This window comes from Podarcis tiliguerta (assembly GCF_965153285.1).
Source record: "Podarcis tiliguerta genome assembly, chromosome: 8".
NCBI lineage: Eukaryota > Metazoa > Chordata > Lepidosauria > Squamata > Lacertidae > Podarcis > Podarcis tiliguerta.
Genome location: NC_139541.1, coordinates 83,746,810 through 83,765,797, shown reverse-complemented (window position 1 = coordinate 83,765,797; position 18,988 = coordinate 83,746,810). Strand labels below are relative to the sequence as shown.

The window sequence follows — 18,988 nt, the reverse complement described above, 5'->3', positions numbered from 1 at the left end:
AGTAGCCCATAGATCAAAACCATAAGGGGAGGGAAACATAAGGATCAGGTTGAGTCCAAACCAAAGGCCAGGCGGAACAGCTCTGTCTTGCAGGCCCTGCGGAAAGATGTCAAATCCCACAGGGCTCTAGTCTCTTGTGACAGAGCATTCCACCAACTTGGGGCCAGTACTGAAAAGTCCCTGGCCCTAGTTGAGACCAATCTAACCACCTTGCGACTTGGGACCTCCAGGGTGTTGTCATTTGTGGACCTTAAGGTCCTCCGCGGGGCATACCGGGAGAGGCAGTCCCATAGGTACGAGGGTCCTAGGCCGCATAGGGCTTTAAAGGTCAAAACCAGCACCTTAAACCTGACCCTGTACTCCACCGGGAGCCAGTGCAGCAGGTAAAGCACTGGATGAATGTGATCCCGCAGCAAGGACCCCGTAAGGAGCCTCACCACGGCATTCTGCACCTGCTGGAGTTTCTGGGTCAGCTTCAAGGGCAGCCCCACGTAGAGCGAGTTACAGTAGTCAAGCCTGGAGGTGACCGTCGCGTGGATCACTGTGGCCAGATCAGGGCGAGAAAGGTAAGGGACTAACTGCTTAATTACTGGACAAAATGTCTCCCAATGCCTGGAGTTAGCTCTCCTCAATCTTTTCTCGGGAGACAATATTAAATTTGCAGCTTTAAGTCCCTAGTTAAATTATCTTCTCCGAGCGGCCAGGCTGAGGATAACCAGACCCTGGAAGAACTTGAAGGGCGGTTGTCCGGCAAAACAGTATGGCGAAGGGCACTTGTGGAATAAATAAGCAAGGAAACAAAATCGGCACACGGCTTGAAGCACAAGAACTCCTCGGGGACTGAAAGGCACAACTTTATTTTGTTCGTGGCTTTAAAAAAAACTAAAGCAGAGGGCACCCCTCACAATGCAAAACTCTTTGGTTCCTTGGACTGTTTATCACCTCTATACAAAGAATAGCCTGGGATAGAAACTGGTGTATAGAGCCCGTAACAATTTGGGACCAGTTTACTTGCAAAATCACCTCACCCAATATCATCATCATCATCAGTTACTTATACCCTGCCCACCTGGCTGGGTTTCCCCGGCCATGCCGGGCGGCTCCCAACAGAACGTTAAAAACACGATAAAACATCAAACGTTAAAAACTTCCCTATACAGGGCTGCCTTCAGATGTCTTTTAAAAGTCAGATAGTTGTTTATTTCCTTGACATCTGAAGGGAGCACGTTCCACAGGGTGGGTGTCACCACCGAGAAGGCCCTCTGCCTGTTCCCTGTAACCTCACTTCTTGCAATGAGGGAACCACCAAAAGGCCCTCAGAGATGGACCTCAGTGTCCGGGCAGAACGATGGGTGTGGAGATGCTCCTTTGGGTATACTGGCCCTTTGAGGCTGTTTAGGGCTTTAAAGACCAGCACCAACACTTTGAATTGTGCTCGGAAACGTACTGGGAGCCAATGTAGGTGTTTCAGGACTAGTGTTATATGGTCTCGGCGGCCGCTCCCAGTCACCAGTCTAGCTGCCGCATTCTGGATTAGTTGTAGTTTTCGGGTCACCTTCAAAGGGAGCCCCACGTAGAGCGCATTGCAGTAGTCCAAGCGGGAGATAACCAGAGCATGCACCACTCTGGCGAGACAGTTTGCGGGCAGGGAGGGTCTCATCCTGCATACCAGATGGAGCTGCCCTGGACACAGAATGGACCTGGTCCTCCATGGACAGCTATGAGCCCAAAATTACTCCCAGGCTGCGCACCTGGTCCTTCAGGGACACAGTTGCCCCATTCAGGACCAGGGAGTCCTCCATACACACCCACCCCCCGTCCCCCAACTGCTTCAAAGTATGGAACCTGTTATGTGCTGAAGTTCTCACCCTGGGCCAGCAGGGGGATACTGTAGATAGCTTTCACTCAGGTCCACATATGCAAATAAGGGATTGAAAGTGACGTTCAGTGATTGGATAGTTACAGAAAATGGTTACTGTTGTGTTCTAGTGGAGCTCTATATAAGCAGGCTGGCTGAACCCTTCGGTTCAGTTCAGTTCTGGCCTGTGAATAAACAAGAGCTGTTTGAAGAATCGCTGTGTAGTCTGATATGTTCACCCACAACTTAACAGAACCGACCCTGTTGCAGAGTCCACATTTGCAAGAAATCCGTCTTTGAGCGTGGCAGCACCTGCTGTTTCACACCCAGCAAAAACACACCACACGCCCTTACCGATGCGCTTGGCGTCTGCGAAGTCCTCTTCTGGCTCTTTATAGGGTTTTAGTTCATCCCCCTCGTAGCCAATATTGATCCACTTGTCCTTCATGATTTGCTGCGGAGAGGAAGAGCGTTCGTGAAAGGGAGGGGCGAGAAGGGGAGGCCTAGACACACACACCCTCCGTCTGTGCCTTCCTCTCTAACCCCAGTGGCTCCCTAACTTTTGGGGGGTTTCCACAGACTGACTCCCAGTGGCTCTAACCTAACCTATATAAAAAAAGCATTTTTCGGAATAGCCGTTTGCATGGCACACCAAGGAAGGCAACGGCACCATAAAATCCAGAACAGTCACAATTAATTGCATGCTTATTCAAAGCCCAATGAAAACTATTCAGTTGAAGTAATTCATTCAGTTGGGCTTGATCCAGTGCTAGCAGGTTTACGAAATCGTTTGCACCTCAAAATTGTTTGCACCCAACATGCATCTTAGCATTCTGCTAGGTCACCCCATGTATCGCTTGTGCTTTGGGAACCACGGTTCAAATTCCTGCAAGCTCAGCCGTGAGGGAGAAGCACTCTGCACCTGCTCAAGGGCACCCTTGGTCGTCACAAAATAGCTCCAGGCACAAACTCCCTTTAAATAAAATAAAACGGACAACAACAGGGCCGCAGCTCAGAGCATCTGCTTTGCAAGCAGAAGGGGTTTCGGGTTCAAATCCAGGTAAGGCTGGGAGAGGCTATCTGCTTAAAAATCCTCGAGAGCAGCTGCCGGTCCGTGAAGACAGTATTGCGCTAGATGGATCAACGCCCTGACGATGAGTAAGACAGCTTCCTTTTAAAAACAACAACATCTGGAATCAGGAAAGCAGAGGCTCTGAGATCATCTTTAGCCAGAAGGGACCCCCTCGGCAAAGAAGACAGCCCCCCCAACATACACTCAGGGCACCTTCACCCCATCTTTCAGCATCCCCCCCCCCGAAGCCTGCGAACTACGCTGGGGGAAAAGGCAGGCAGGCAGGCAGAGAGCTGAGGCTGCTCTCTGCCTCCCTGACACACGGTATAATTATCCCTGAGTCGATTAGGCTAATTACAGCCATCCGTGGGGGGAGGGGGGGAGGGAGAGGCGGGTGGGCAGGGCCAGATCCCACGGAGACATTAGCTAATTAAAGGTCTCCTCTCGCAGCAGCAGCAGCAACAGCTTCCTGTAAGGAGAAACGGGTTGGAGGGCAGAAGATGGAGCTGGAGAATGGGTCTGGCGGGGGCTGAAATTGTGGCTCGGAGGAGGCGGGGGCACCAGCTGCGCTCCCTCATTCTCCCCCAGGGAACAAGCAACGTCTCAAGCAATGGCTTAGAGAGAAGGGAAGAAAAAGCAAGCAGCGGTTCCAGGGTCAATGCTTCCGAATGCCAGCTGCGGGAAATGGCAGGAGGCGAGGGTTGCACCCGGATCCTGATTGCGGGTTCCTCCTAATGGGCATCCGGTTGGCCAATGTGGGAATAGGATGCTGGACTAAGAGGAGGCTCCCTTTGGCCAGGCTTTTCTTATGTTTTTATGGCCCAGAGGCCATCTATCTATTTTTTATTTTTTATAATTTTTATCCAATTTTCTGTTTTACCATTTAAAACACTCATTTTTAGCTCCAATTTTCTGTTTTACCATTTAAAACACTCATTTTTAGCTCCAATTTTCTGTTTTACCATTTAAAACACTCATTTTTAGCTCCAATTTTCTGTTTTACCATTTAAAACACTCATTTTTAGCTCCAATTTTCTGTTTTACCATTTAAAACACTCATTTTTAGCTCCAATTTTCTGTTTTACCATTTAAAACACTCATTTTTAGCTCCAATTTTCTGTTTTACCATTTAAAACACTCATTTTTAGCTCCAATTTTCTGTTTTACCATTTAAAACACTCATTTTTAGCTCCACTTTTCTGTTTTACCATTTAAAACACTCATTTTTAGCTCCAATTTTCTGTTTTACCATTTAAAACACTCATTTTTAGCTCCAATTTTCTGTTTTACCATTTAAAACACTCATTTTTAGCTCCAATTTTCTGTTTTACCATTTAAAACACTCATTTTTTGCTCCAATTTTCTGTTTTACCATTTAAAACACTCATTTTTTGCTCCAATTTTCTGTTTTACCATTTAAAACACTCATTTTTAGCTCCAATTTTCTGTTTTACCATTTAAAACACTCATTTTTTGCTCCAATTTTCTGTTTTACCATTTAAAACACTCATTTTTACCTTCCTTTCTTCTCTTCCCATCGTTCATTTTACACACCCTGAATCCCTGCGTGTTTTGCAGAAACTATCCCATTCGGTATTCCATTATTACGTCCATCGCAACTGTTGAATCGAGCTCAATGCTGCCAGAGTTTTCAGCTGTACACAGTTATTCCCCATATATTCAATAAATGTTTTCCAGTCTTCCCAAGATCCCTAGGTTCTTCGGGGGCACTTGACCACTGTGAGAACAGGATGCTGCCGGACTGGATGGGCCCCATTGGGCCTGATCCAGCTGGCTCTTATGGAATCAGAGAATCGTAGGATTGGAAGGGACCCCCCAGTGGCCATCTAGTCCAAGCCCAATAAATGATGATAATAATAATAATAATAATAATAATAATAATAATAATAATAATTTATTATTTATACCCCGCTCATCTGGCTGACTTTCTACAGCCACTCTGGGCGGCTCCCAATCAAATGTTAAAAACAGTACAGCAGTAAATATTAAAAACTTCCCTGAACAGGGCTGCCTTCAGATGTCTTTTAAAGATAGGATAGTTGCTTATTTCCTTCACATCTGAAGGGAGGGTGTTCCACAGGGTGGGCGCCACTACTGAGAAGGCCCTCTGCCTGGTTCCCTGTAACCAAACTTCTCGCAATGAGGGAACCACCAGAAGGCCCTCGGAGCTGGACCTCAGTATCCGGGCAGAACGATAGGGGTGGAGACGTTCCTTCAGGTATACAGGACCGAGGCCGTTTAGGGCTTTCAAGGTCAGCACCAACATTTCAATTGTGCTTGGAAATGTACTGGGAGCCAATGCAGATCTCTCAGGACCGGTGTTATGTGGTCCCGGTGGCCGCTCCCAGTCACCAGTCTAGCTGCTGCATTCTGGATTAGTTGTAGTTTCCGGGGCACCTTCAAAGGTAGCCCCACGTAGAGCGCATTGCATTAGTCCAAGCAGGAGATAACCAGAGCATGCACTACTCTGGAGAGACAATCTGTGGGCAGGGAGGGTCTCATCCTGCGTACCAGGTGGAGCTGGCAGACAGCCGCCCTGGACACAGAATTGACCTGCGCCTCCCTGGACAGCTGTGAGTCCAGAATGACTCCCAGGCTGCACACCTGGTCCTTCAGGGACACAGTTGCCCCATTCAGGACCAGGGAGTCCTCCACACCCTCCCGCCTCCTGTCCCCAAAAAACAGTACTTGTCAGGATTCAACCTCAATCTTCAGTATAGGAATCTCTCTCTTTCTCTCTCTCCCCCACACAGTAAAGCCTTGGTTCTTGGGACGCGGCTCAGTCGCCGCCCCCCGGCCATCTTCACCAGACCCACTCAGCAAGCCCCTCTCCCCCCCCGCCCAGCCATCTTAGGTGCCCCTACCTCCAGGGTGCAGCGCTTGGAGGGGTTCAGGACCAAGAAGCGCCGCAGGATGTTCTCGCAGTCCGTGGACATGTAGAAGGGCACGCGGTATTTGCCACGAAGGACTCGTTCCCGCAGCTCCTGAATTGAGCAGGTGGAAGCGTCAGTCACATCCAAACCGGGTTCCCCCAACCTGCCTCAAACTCACCCTCTTTCCCCCCCAACGTTTGGGTCAGCCTGGCCCTATAAAGGTAAAGGGACCCCTGACCATTAGGTCCAGTCGTGGCCGACTCTGGGGTTGCGGCGCTCATCTTGCTTTACTGGCCGAGGGAGCCGGCGTACAGCTTCCGGGTCATGTGGCCAGCAGGACTAAGCCGCTTCTGGTGAACCAGAGCAGCGCACGGAAACACCGTTTAACTTCCCGCCAGAGCGGTACCTATTTATCTACTTGCACTTTGATGTGCTTTCGAACTGCTAGGTTGGCAGGAGCAGGGACCGAGCAACGGGAGCTCACTCCGTCGTGGGGATTTGAACCGCCGACCTTCTGTTTGGCAAGTCCTAGTCTCTGTGGTTTAACCCACAGCACCACCTGCATCCCCGCCTGGCCCTATACCGGCAGACAAATGGGAGGTTTGGGGTGGGGAAGGGCACCCACGAGGAGTTAATGGTGCTTCCAGTCTCTGTGGGCCCCATCGCCACTGGTTTCCGCCCCATAAGCCACAGCCTGGGGTCGTCGGTGGTTAGGGAATGCTGTAGGGATTGCTAACACAATTGAGGCTTTGCCAGCCTGTAACACCTCGGCGCTCAGGGATCTGCCCTGTGGAACTCCCTGCCTATTGACATCAGCCAAGTGCCTTTGCTATCCTTGATTCCTGGTCTGGGAAAAAGGTGGGATTTGAATAAATATAGTAATGATGATATAATTTGGTGCCTGCTAAAAAAACATTTTTGTTTTGACAGTTCTGCTCGGATGTCTAGAACGCTGGTGTGAGTTTTCGAAAGTTTTAAATTACTGTTCATCTTCCTTGGTGATACCTTTATTTCCAAAATCTCTTTTGCAAGCTGCTCTGGGGTTGTTATAACCAAGCGGTGTGCAAATTTTATGAAACAAAAATAAAATAAAGAGCTGCTGGGCAGAGGAACCGGCATTGTCTGGGTGGGACGTGCATAATATGCGGTTTTCACATTTTGTCACATAGAGTCATTCTTTTCTCTGGTTCCTCATATTTTTGTTTCAGGCCTTTTTTTATCAGTTTATTTCATAAAAGTTATGTGCTCCGTGATAGTTAAAAAAGAAATGAACTCCGAAGGGGTTCACACAATGGATAAAACAATGAAATTGCCAGTGACGATGTGATAATAAATTCTTATTTATAATAATCTAAAGGGATGCGGGTGGCGCTGTGGGTAAAAGCCTCAGTGCCTAGGACTTGCCGATCGAAAGGTCGGCGGTTCGAATCCCCGCGGCGGGGTGCGCTCCCGCTGTTCGGTCCCAGCGCCTGCCAACCTAGCAGTTCGAAAGCACCCCTGGGTGCAAGTAGATAAATAGGGACCGCTTACTGGCGGGAAGGTAAACGGCGTTTCCGTGTGCTGCGCTGGCTCGCCAGATGCAGCTTTGTCACGCTGGCCACGTGACCCGGAAGTGTCTCTGGACAGCGCTGGCCCCCGGCCTCTTAAGTGAGATGGGCGCACAACCCTAGAGTCTGTCAAGACTGGCCCGTACGGGCAGGGGTACCTTTACCTTTACCTTAAACGGCATTCCGTGTGCTGCGCTGGCTCGCCAGATGCAGCTTTGTCACGCTGGCCACATGACCCGGAAGTGTCTCTGGACAGCGCTGGCCCCCGGCCTCTTAAGTGAGATGGGCGCACAACCCTAGAGTCGGACACGACTGGCCCGTACGGGCAGGGGTACCTTTACCTTTATTACTGGAATATGTTGTTGTTGTTACGATTACAGTGGTGCCTCGCAAGACGAAATTAATTCGTTCTGCGAGCTTTTTCGTCTTGTGAATTTTTTCGTCTTGCGAAGCACTGCTGTGTATTGACGGTTTCCCATAGGAATGCATTGGCGGTTTTTTAAAAAAAGGCACAAGACGTTTCATCTAGTGAAGCAAGCCCATAGGGAAATCCGTCTTGCGAAGCAACTCAGAAAACGAAAAACTCTTTCGTCTTGCGAATTTTTCGTCTTCCGAGGCATTCATCTTGCGAGGTACCACTATATTATTATGTCTGGGTAGACTTTGCCTAAATAAATATGCTTTTAGCAGGAAGGATTACAGTGAAGACAACCCGCCTGATGTCAACAGGCAAAGAGTTCTGAAGTCTGCCCCTGTAAAAGATTGATTTGGGAACCATTTCCATTCCATAGAACACAAAAGACAGGATGTTATACAATATAGGTGAGATGTGTAGTTTGGGGAGGCATCTTAAGCTTTTGGGGAGAGGAACCCCTTACGCTATTCCAACAAAGCTGTCTGCAAGTAGGGGCATGGAATAGTTATCTGTTTGAACTTATTCAGTCAGACATTGTCAAAATAACGTCACAGGAAACAATGCGGAAGGTCAAGTCCACCACGATAAGGAACAGATGGAACCTGTATCTTCAGTGCATAAAAACTACTGGAACAGAAGACATTCGGTGGAAACAAAAGACACTATGCCCGTGGCTGAGGATAATTGTTTGAACCCTTCCAATGGATATGGGGGTGGGGGTGGGAAGGGAGGGAGGGAAAGGAAAAAAATTGTACAGGAAATTTAAAAATTGGAAGGAGATAATATGCAGGCGAAACTCGGAAAATTAGAATATCGTGGAAAAGTTCATTTATTTCAGCTGTAATTGATGCAAAAGGGGCCCAAACCAAGTACTGAGTACATATGCATGCTTCTACGTCTCAGAGGTCCAATACTGCTCTATTTGCAATCCTTGTTTTGCTGATTTCATTTAATATTCTAATTTTCTGAGATTGTTAATTTGGGGTTTTCATCGGCTGTACACCATGATCATCACAATTATAACAAATAAAGGCTTGACATATCTCGCTTTGCATGTCATGAGTCTATCTCATATATTAGTTTCACCTTTTAAGTTGAATTACTGAAATAAATGAACTTTCCCACGATATTCTAATTTTCCGAGTTTCACCTGTAATGTATGTAAAAATCCCAAACTCGAATAAAACGGTTCTTAACCTGAAAAAAAACCACCTGTCTGCAAAAAGAGACAAGTTCAAGGGGCCCAAATAAACCCCCTCCTTGCCCCCCCCCCCATATCTCTGCTTCTGGCTTGGGAGACCCCGCAGTCCCCCAGGCCTGGCTCCGGCCCCATAACCCCCCACTTTCCCCTTCAAGGCTTCCTGGCGACCCCCACTCTGCCCCACCTTGAGGTTCTGCCCGTCGAAAGGCAGGGAGCCGCTGACCAGCGTGTAGAGAATGACCCCCAGGCTCCAGATGTCCACCTCGGGGCCGTCGTACTTCTTGCCCTGGAAGAGTTCCGGGGCGGCGTAAGGTGGGCTCCCACAAAACGTGTCCAGTTTGGAGCCCAGCGTGAACTCGTTGCTGAAGCCAAAGTCGGCGATCTTTATGTTGGCGTCGGCGTCCAGCAAAAGGTTCTCGGCCTGTTTTTGGTGGCGGAGGGGAGAGTCACAGAACGGACGGTGAAGTTACAGAACGACAGAGCTGGAAAGTTGGGAGGGACCCCCAGAGGTCAACTAGCCCAACCCCCGGCAAGGCAAGGGGCACAGAAAAATTCTAGGAATCTGAATCAGCTTTGGGGCACCTGGATTTGGGTTCTTAAGAGCCGGCACGAAGCCGAGAAAATGCTGAAGGCCACCCCCAGCCCTGCTCATCCGACAGGGTAATAATTATGCCCATTTTACAGATGGAGGAATGGAGGCATAGAGCGATTTGCCCAAGACCGTGCTGGGAAGTCCAGGGCAGAAGCTTGCACCCCGAATTTTGCCAGCCCAGGTGTACTACTGAGTGACGTGGTGCTCATGGCATCGTAGTTACCGGGACGGGGTGAAGGGGAGGGGGAGGAAATTGAGGGGAGCAGCCCAGAGCCCCCTCACCTTCAGGTCCCTGTGGACAATGTTCTTCTGGTGACAGTAGTGCACGGCCGAGACAATCTAGGAGCGAGAAGAAGAAATTTAATAATAATAATAATAATAATAATAATAATAATAATAATAATAATAATTTATTTGTACCCCGCCCATCTGGCTCGCTTTCCCCAGCCACTCTGGGCGGCTTCCAACAAGGATTAAAAATACATCAAAATGTCACAAAATAAAAAATTCCCTGAACAGGGCTGCCTTCAGATGTCTTCTAAATGTCAGGTAGTTGTTTATCTTTTGACATCTGGTGGGAGGGCGTTCCACAGGGCGGGTGCCACCACCAAGAAGGCCCTCTGCCTGGTTCCCTGGAGCTTTGCTTCTCGCAATGAGGGAACCGCCAGAAGGCCCTCAGAGCTGGACCTCAGTGTCAGGGTAGAACGATGGGAGTGGAGATGCTTCTTCAGGTCTACTGGGCCTTTGAGGCCATTTAGGGCTTTCAAGGTCAGCACCAACACTTTGAATTGTGCTCGGAAACGTACTGGGAGCCAATGTAGGTCTTTTAGGACGGGTGTTATGTGGTCTCGGCGGCCGCTCCCAGTCCCCAGTCTAGCTGCCGCATTCTGGATTAGTTGTAGTTTCCGGGTCACCTTCAAAGGTAGCCCCATGTAGAGCGCATGGCAGTAGTCCAAGCGGGAGATAATGTGGTGGGTGAAAATGTCCTGGGGTGTGGGAAAGATCCCTGCAAGGCTCTCCCACTTTCTGCAGAGATGACACTCCCTCCGTCTCCCCCCCATCCAGAGTCGTGAGTGTCTCCCCTTTAAAGCAAAACAGGCCAGGCTGCCAGGATCAATCCTTACCCCGCCCCCTCGGCTGGAAAGAGAAAGGAAATCAATTCTTGGCCACGTGAGAAAGCCATGGGGGGTGGATCTGGCCCAGGGAGTGTCTCATATCCTCTCTGCCCCAGAACATCAGCCGTAAAGAAATTGTTATTTAGGGGACTTGAATTGAATTCTAAATTATATTCCAGAAACGTGGGAGATTACGAGGGGTCAAAAAAATATAGATGTACCGTGCTATATTAGAAGCATAAAAAAATGTTTTGATGAACTGGAAGAGCCGCAAAAAGATTCCATTGAGCACATGGATTGATAATATGGACAGATTAGCTGCATACGAACGAATTGCACGTCGACGCAAATTAAAAACGGATAAATATGAAGAAATCTGGAAGGAATACCGTATTTTTCGCTCTATAAGACGCACCAGACCACAAGACGCACCTAGTTTTTGGAGGAGGAAAACAAGGAAAAAAATATTCTGAATCTCAGAAGCCAGAACAGCAAGAGGGATCGCTGCACAGTGAAAGCAGCAATCCCTCTTGCTGTTCTGGCTTCTGGGATAGCTGCGCAGCCTGCATTCGCTCCATAAAACGCACGCACATTTCCCCTTACTTTTTAGGAGGGAAAAAGTGAGTCTTATAGAGCAAAAAATACGGTATTTAAGTGATAAGGTGGATAGTGGTGGGAGGAGAGAGTGGTGGGAAGGTGTAGTCACAAATACCCTGAGAGGCAATTCAAAACAAAAATTTATGGAAAAGTGGGATAGATATAAAACATATGTTCAAAAATACCGTAAAGGTTCGCTATCTATGCTAGCATTTGATTGACGTTGGAGAGAGACTGAGTTGAGAAATAAGACTAAGAGCACATATTGATATAGGAATGTATTAGATAATATGTAAAGAAATATACAATAATAAGAGTACATTCATTTGTAAAAAAGGAATATACAACGGGAAAGACAGGAAGTCTAGTGTGTTGGTATGTATATGATTTGGGGGGGGTTGTTTTTTTTTCTTTTCTTTGTTCTTTCCTTCTTCTTTTTTGTTGTTGTTTCATTTTCTTTTCAGGTATATAAAATTTGTATATAATTTTTGTATACATGTTGGAAATTATATTATAGTAAGTCCTGTAATGTAATATGACAACGTTTACCGATGTAATATAAGAATGTTAATAAATAAAATGCAAAGAAAAAATGGTGTAGTGATAGGTATATCTGTGTATTCAAATCTGAATTGTCAAGTTATTAGTGTTATTATGGTTTCTGTTGTTTGTGGTTGCTGTTTGTATTGAAAAAATGATTAAATACAGTGGTGCCTCGCAAGACGAAATTAATTTGTTCTGCGAGTTGTTTCGTAGAGCAAGTTTTTTCATCTTGCGAAGCACCACGGCGGGGAGAAGCAGGGCAGCTGCCGCAGCCGGGACCTCAGACTCACCCGTGCCTTGTGGCCACCGTGCGACGCGGCTGCAGGAGGGCGGCGGGGCTCAGGAGCGCGACTCTGGCTGCAGCGCTGGCTGGTGGCGGCAACGGCTCTCTGAGGGGAGCGCGCGAGGGCGGTGGGTAGCGGCGCGAGGCAGCCGGAAGGTTGGCCGTCAGCCGGAAGGTGGGAGGGAGCCGGAGGAGCGGGGAAGCAAGCGTGTGTGCATGCAGTGACCGTCGCCATGACACGAGAGGCAGGGCCGTTTTGTCTAGCGAAGCAAGCCCTTAGGAAAATCCGTCTTGCGAAGCACCTCAGAAAACGAAAAACCCTTTCGTCTAGCGAGTTTTTCGTCTTCCGAGGCATTCGTCTTGCGGGGTACCACTGTATTTTTTTTAAAAAACCCAAAACATCAGCCAAGCCACATTCCCGCCAATCACCCCTCGCCCCTTTCCTGGCACCCAAAGAGCAACCGGCCCCCCGGCTGGGGTCTCCTCTCCTCACCTGTCTGAACTTGGCCCGAGCCTCCTTCTCCTTCATGCGCCCGTGAGAAACCAGGTAGTCAAAGACTTCTCCTACAGGAGGAGAGAAAAGGACATTAGGCTAACATCAGAAGAGCCTGCAGGATCAGGCCAGTGGCATCCTGACTAGTCGCCATGAGAAGCCCTCTCCTCCTCCACGAATTTGCCTATTCCTCTTTTAAAGCCGCCCAAGTGGGTGCCCACCACTGGCTCCTGTGGCAGGGAGTTCCGAAGGTTAGCTATGTGCTGCATGGGGAAAAAATCCGCTGTTTGACAGTGGAATTTGCTGCCAAGGAGTGTGGTGGAGTCTCCTTCTTTGGAGGTCTTTAAGCAGAGGCTTGACAACCATATGTCAGGAGTGCTCTGATGGTGTTTCCTGCTTGGCAGGGGGTTGGACTCAATGGCCCTTGTGGTCTCTTCCAACTCTATGATTCTATGATTCTAAATTCTTTTATCTGTCCCACATCTTCCAACATTCAGCCTTATTAAATGTGGGTATTATGAGAAAAGAAGAAAAACTTCTCCTCTCCACTTTTCCCTTCCCCACTTTTCATAAACTTCCATCAATGAATTGAATTTTATTACAGTGGTGCTTCGCAAGACGAAATTAATTCGTTCTGCGAGTCTCTTCGTCTAGCGGTTTTTTCGTCTTGCGAAGCAACCCTATTAGCGGCTTAGCGGATTAGCGCTATTAGTGGTTTAGCGGTTATCAGCAGCTATTAAAGGCTTAGCGGATTAGCTGCTAAAAGGCTATTAGCGGGTTTAGCCGCTTAGAAAAAGGGGGTGGGGAGCGAAAAAAAATCTCAAGACTCGCAAGACATTTTCGTCTTGCGAAGCAAGCCCATAGGGAAATTCGTCCTGCGAAGCGCATCGAAAAACGGAAAACCCTTTCGTCTAGCGGGTTTTCCGTCTTGCGAGGCATTCATCTTGCGGGGCACCACTGTATTACGGTCACAGACCAGTTCCAGCTCACTTACAATATCAGGAAAATCACAAAACACAACAGGAATACATTGAATTGCAATTGGGTATAACAGAGACAACACAGATATAGCGGCAGTTAAAAATATATATTAAATCTTGATCACTAAAATATAACCTAAAATTGTCATTTAAAACTTCCATCGTTTCGCCTCTTACTCCCTGCATCCCCTCCATCATTTGGGTGGCCTATGTTGAACCTTTCCCAGTTCTACTGGGACCAGAACTGCACACCTTGCTCCATAGTTCTGCACAACAGCAATATGATATCGGCAATCCTATTTTCCATTCCTCTCCTAATAATCCCTAGCTGCGCACAAGGCGTCTTGCAAGCCGTAGAAAAAACGAAATATAGAACAAAGACCCCCACGACCTCCAACAATCCGATCCAATGCAAAACAACGTCTAAAAATATGACTTAAAGTAAACAACTTACACTGAATAACGTGATATTCGATAATCCATTAGAATATTATGGCACGGAATGAAATTAATTCTCAAAATATCAGCAAATGAGGACTGGACAGAGGTTGACTCAACAGCTACTATGAATCATTGCCAAATAATCATAAATAAAAGTAATCATTGGTCAGCGTAAATGGATTCTCCATGACCTCATTTCTGCAAAAAGATTGATATCGATACATTGGAAGGACAAAAATATGGTTTTTTAATGTATTCTCTTCCCTGCCCTCTTTTTCTGTTTTCTTATTTATTTTAATTTACTATAATAATCTCAGTAAAATTATAAATATATAAAAAAATTAAAGTAACAGCAAAATATAAAATACCGCAGTGCATTAAAAAATAAACAAATGCAAAAATATTGAATTGAGCAACAAGATCATAAAATGGATGCAATGCCTGCAGAGCCGTGGAGGTGGGCGGGCAGTGCACTGGGCAAGGGCTGGCATGGAGCTAAACTGTGCCTGATCATCATCTTCCAAAGCAACTTCTCTATTTCAAACTTTAAAACGGAAAGCGTAATGCTGGTGGTCAACAAAAGAGGTTTAAAGACTATCTCAAGGCAAATCTAAAAAAAAATGTAGTATAAACACTGACAACTGGGGAACACTGGCCTGTGAGTGCTCCAGTTGGAGAACAGCCTTTACCAAAGGTGTCCTGGGCTTTGAAGACACTCGAACGCAGGACGCAAGGGAGAAACGTGCTAAGAGGAAGGCACGCTTGGCAAACCCACACTGGGATCAGCTCCCGCCCAGAAACCTATGTCCCCACTGTGGAGGGACATGAGGATCCAGAATCGGCCTCCACAATCACTTACGGACTCCTTGTTAAAATCCATGTTTATGGAAGACAATCTTACTCGGCTACGAGGGATCGCCAAAGAAAGAAAGAAAGAAACTGTGCCCCTGTAGGGGGTGCAAATATCCAGGGTGTGGGTGTCAGGTGGGATTGCTATGAGGAATTATGAAATATGGAGCAAGCCATTGTGTCTGCTATGAAAGCACTGCGTTGACTGGGTTTGATTCATTGGCAATAGTTTCTGATCGAATCCCACAGGCCTCTCCACCTCTGACATTTGCTTTCCCTACATGACAGGCACGTATAAGCATTCTGATATACAGGACACTTGCTTCATCAGGCACCCTCAGTACATAAAGATAGTAGATTACTTTGATATAGTTTAATCTTTAGATAGATCTTTAATGGGACGCGGGTGGCGCTTTGGGTTAAACCACAGAGCCTAGGACTTGCTGATCAGAAGGTCGGCTGTTCGAATCCCCGTGACGGGGTGAGCTCCCGTTGCTCGGTCCCTGCTCCTGCCAACCTCGCAGTTCGAAAGCACGTCAAAGTGCAAGTAGATAAATGGGTACCGCTCTGGCGGGAAGGTAAACGGCATTTCCGTGCGCTGCTCTGGTTTGCCAGAAGCGGCTTAGTCCTGCTGGCCACATGACCCGGAAGCTGTACGCCGGCTCCCTCGGCCAATAAACCGAGATGAGTGCCGCAACCCCAGAGTCGGTCACGACTGGACCTAATGATCAGGGGTCCCTTTACCTTTACCTTTAAGGGCCAGGAAGAGAGTTCACAAGGAGATGGTAAATACTGCCATCCTGTCTCTCCTGTTTATTCCTGTTTATGACCTCCGGGGTTTTGCTGGATGCATTCTTCCTTTTATTCCTATTTTATTTACTCTGGACTACTATGCATGCTTCAGTAGGAAATAGTTTCTTTGTAGTTTTAACTTTAACTTTGTCCCACGTGGGGTTTTTGAAATGCTCAGAGGAAATCTGATTGGTTCTTACGAACACTGTGTAAAAAGTTCTTTTGTGAATAAAACGACCTGGGCTGAGGGGTGGACAGGAATTGTTATCGGCACCTCCATCTTAAAAAGCAGAGACATCACCTTGCCAACAAAGGTCCGTATAGATAAAGCTCTGGTTTTCCCAGTAGTGATGTACGGAAGTGAGAGCTGGACCATAAAGAAGGCTGTTCGCCAAAGAATTGATGCTTTTGAATTATGGTGCTGGAGGAGACTCTTGAGAGTCCCATGGACTGCAAGAAGATCAAACCTCTCCATTCTTAAGGAAATCAGCCCTGAGTGCTCACTGGAAGGACAGATCCTGAAGCTGAGGCTCCAATACTTTGGCCACCTCATGAGAAGAGAAGACTCCTGGGAAAAGACCCTGATGTTGGGAAAGATGGAGGGCGCAAGGAGAAGGGGACGACAGAGGACGAGATGGTGGGACAGTGTTCTCGAAGCTACCAGCATGAGTTTGACCAAACTGCGGGAGGCAGTGGAAGACAGGAGTGCCTGGCGTGCTCTGGTCCAGGGGGTCACGAAGAGGCGGACACGACTAAACGACTAAACAACAACAACTCAGAGTCTTGTTGGTAAAGCCTTGTGTGTATTCTATTAATCAGAGTCCAATCCTTCCTTGTTTTGGGAACACTACATGCCCTAGACTCACCTGCGCTGGCATATTCCATCACTAGGTAGAGTGTCTTCTCCGTCTCTATCACCTCAAAGAGTTTCACTGCAACAGCGAGAGAGAGAGAGATTTCAGCCCCCGGATTCCACGGAGCAAGATCTGCCTGGATTTCTTGAACATGACCCTCTCCCTCCCTCCTGGTTCTGCCTTCAAGCTCCTTAAGAGAAAGGCATCTGCCACTTTGAACGGAGGTGGACCTCTTTCCGGGCTCCCGCCTCTCTTACCGATGTTGGGGTGATTCAGACCCTTCATGATCCTCACTTCCCGGAAGAGCTGCAAAAAACGGGAGGAGGAAGGTGGGTTAAGCCAAGTCATCCTCCCCAAGGGCTGCTCACAGCATGTTTTCACACACAAACATACATTTTGGAACATATTGCAGGAACATATTTTGGAAAACGATTTTTTTCGTAACGGTAGTGGGGTTCCTCCCACAGCAAACTCTGTTCCCAAAATTGCTTTGGAGGCAGTTATTTCCTCCCCACAGATACTTTGCTCTTAAGTATTCCAAAGGCGCGGATGCATAGCTGTCAACCTTCCCTTTTTTTGCTGGAAATCCCCTTATTCCAACACCGTTTCCCGCTGCTATCCCGGATTGTTAGATATCCCGTAGACTTTCCCCGGGACAGGTGAGATTGCTTATTTTCAAGGCTGCTGATCTCTTATTTTCAAATCTGAAAGTTGACAGCTATGCGCAGGCGGCGCTGTGGGTTAAACCACAGAGCCTAGGACTTGCCAATCAGCAGGTCGGCGGTTCGAATCCCCACGATAGGGTGAGCTCCCGTTGCTTGGTCACTGCTCCTGCCAACCTAGCAGTTCAAAAGCACATCAAAGTGCAAGTAGATAAATAGGTACCATTCTGGTGGGAAGGTAAACGGCGTTTCCGTGTGCTGCTCTGGTTCACCAGAAGCGGCTTAGTCATGCTGGCCACATGACCCGGAAGCTGTACGCCGGCTCCCTTGGCCAGTAAAGCGAGATGAGTGCCGCAAGCCCAGAGTCGGCCACGACTGGACCTAACGGTCAGGGGTCCCTTTACCTTTACCTTTATTCCAAAGACAGGAGGGGTTAATTTCTAAAGAGGAGAGGTGCCAAGGCGAGAGACCTTTAACATGGAAGCCTCTCCCCATAATCCTGGCAAACCCTGACAATTTGGCAGTGACAGCAGCGACAACAAACATTCTGCGCATGCTCAGAGGCCCTCTTGCCTTTGGTATCGTATTAAGTGTTTGAGCCACTCTAGAAAACAAGCTTTCTCTCAGTGAGCTTCAAGGTGGCCGAGTTGGGAGAATCTGAACCCTGATCTCTCCCAGGTTGTGCGCTCTAACCACTGCCCCACACTGCCCCTTCAGCACAGCTCAGTCCTACGATTCTCTTAATTAAATGCCAGGATTAGGAATGCGATCTGTTTATGAAACCCATCAATGGGGGCAGTCAGTGGGAGTTGGGGAGTGAGGACCCATTTCGTGGGGGGGGGGGTTCCCCTTAAAAGGAGCTGTGAGATGGATGGCAGACGAATTTGGGGGGGGGGAGAGGAATGAAAGAAAGAGGCTTTCAAGGGAGTACAGGGCCTCCCCCCCAGCCAAAAGGATGCTGGGAGTGTCAGTCCGGCTGCAACTGGGAAGACTGGATTGAACAGGGAGCTGCGACTGGGAAGACTCCCATTAAACAGGGAGCTTCCTCCAGCCCCTTGCCGGGGAAATGACTAATTTGAAAGGGGGGGGGGGACGAGGAAAGGCCTTCAATATCCATCTCTCTCCCAATCTTCCCCAAGCTCATTTGGCCTGGAAAATCCAGCCGCTAATTAGCAGCTCCACCCCCCACAACCTCCCCCACAGCGAGATGCTGGCAGGAGGTGCCGTTACCACAGCGACCAACTTGGACTCCAGGCGCTAATTAGGGAAGGGGGGGGCAGAAAGCGGGGGGGGGGAGGGGGGAATGAAGAGCGATGGGTGTCTTTGGCAATGAGCACACCAGAGGAGGGAATGGTGGGTGGGGGTCAGTGGCGTGAGGGAGACAGAGACCCCAGAGAGAGAGAGAGAGAGAACAGGGTCACCGAGAACCCAGTGCTTTTTTCCCGGGGGGGGGGGGGGGTACGCAGCGGTACGCATACCCCTAAACATTTTGTGAATCTTCACACTTTTGTCCATTTACTGTATTTATTTTTCCCAATTTGAGCTATAAAATGGTGATTGTCTCGAGTCAAAATGAAAGTACCCCTAAACTATATATTTATTTAATTTTTTTTGGGGGGGAGCACTTGTGTGAACCAAATAAATAATAATAATAATAATAATAATAATAATAATAATAATAATTTATTATTTATACCCCACCCATCTGGCAGGGCTTCCCCAGCCACTCTGGGCGGCTTCCGAGAAAATATTAAAATACCGTAATACATCAAACATTAAAAGCTTCCCTAAACAGGGCTG

The 18,988-nt window shown here is 48.0% G+C and overlaps 1 protein-coding gene across 6 annotated transcripts in view; it reads right to left on the bottom strand.

Annotated features, from left to right (window-relative positions):
* The window catches only part of MARK4 (microtubule affinity regulating kinase 4), an 80,205-nt gene that overhangs the window by 16,342 nt on the left and 44,875 nt on the right, over positions 1 to 18,988 (bottom strand). For all 6 annotated transcript variants that reach the window (XM_083455085.1, XM_083455087.1, XM_083455086.1 and 3 more), the window contains exons 4-10: positions 16,784 to 16,832; positions 16,539 to 16,604; positions 12,611 to 12,681; positions 9,862 to 9,918; positions 9,172 to 9,408; positions 5,816 to 5,935; positions 2,213 to 2,312 (exon numbers count right to left, since the gene is read on the bottom strand). In XM_083455085.1, coding sequence (XP_083311211.1) covers positions 2,213 to 2,312; positions 5,816 to 5,935; positions 9,172 to 9,408; positions 9,862 to 9,918; positions 12,611 to 12,681; positions 16,539 to 16,604; positions 16,784 to 16,832 — 700 coding nt within the window. The remainder of the gene's footprint in view (positions 1 to 2,212; positions 2,313 to 5,815; positions 5,936 to 9,171; positions 9,409 to 9,861; positions 9,919 to 12,610; positions 12,682 to 16,538; positions 16,605 to 16,783; positions 16,833 to 18,988) is intronic.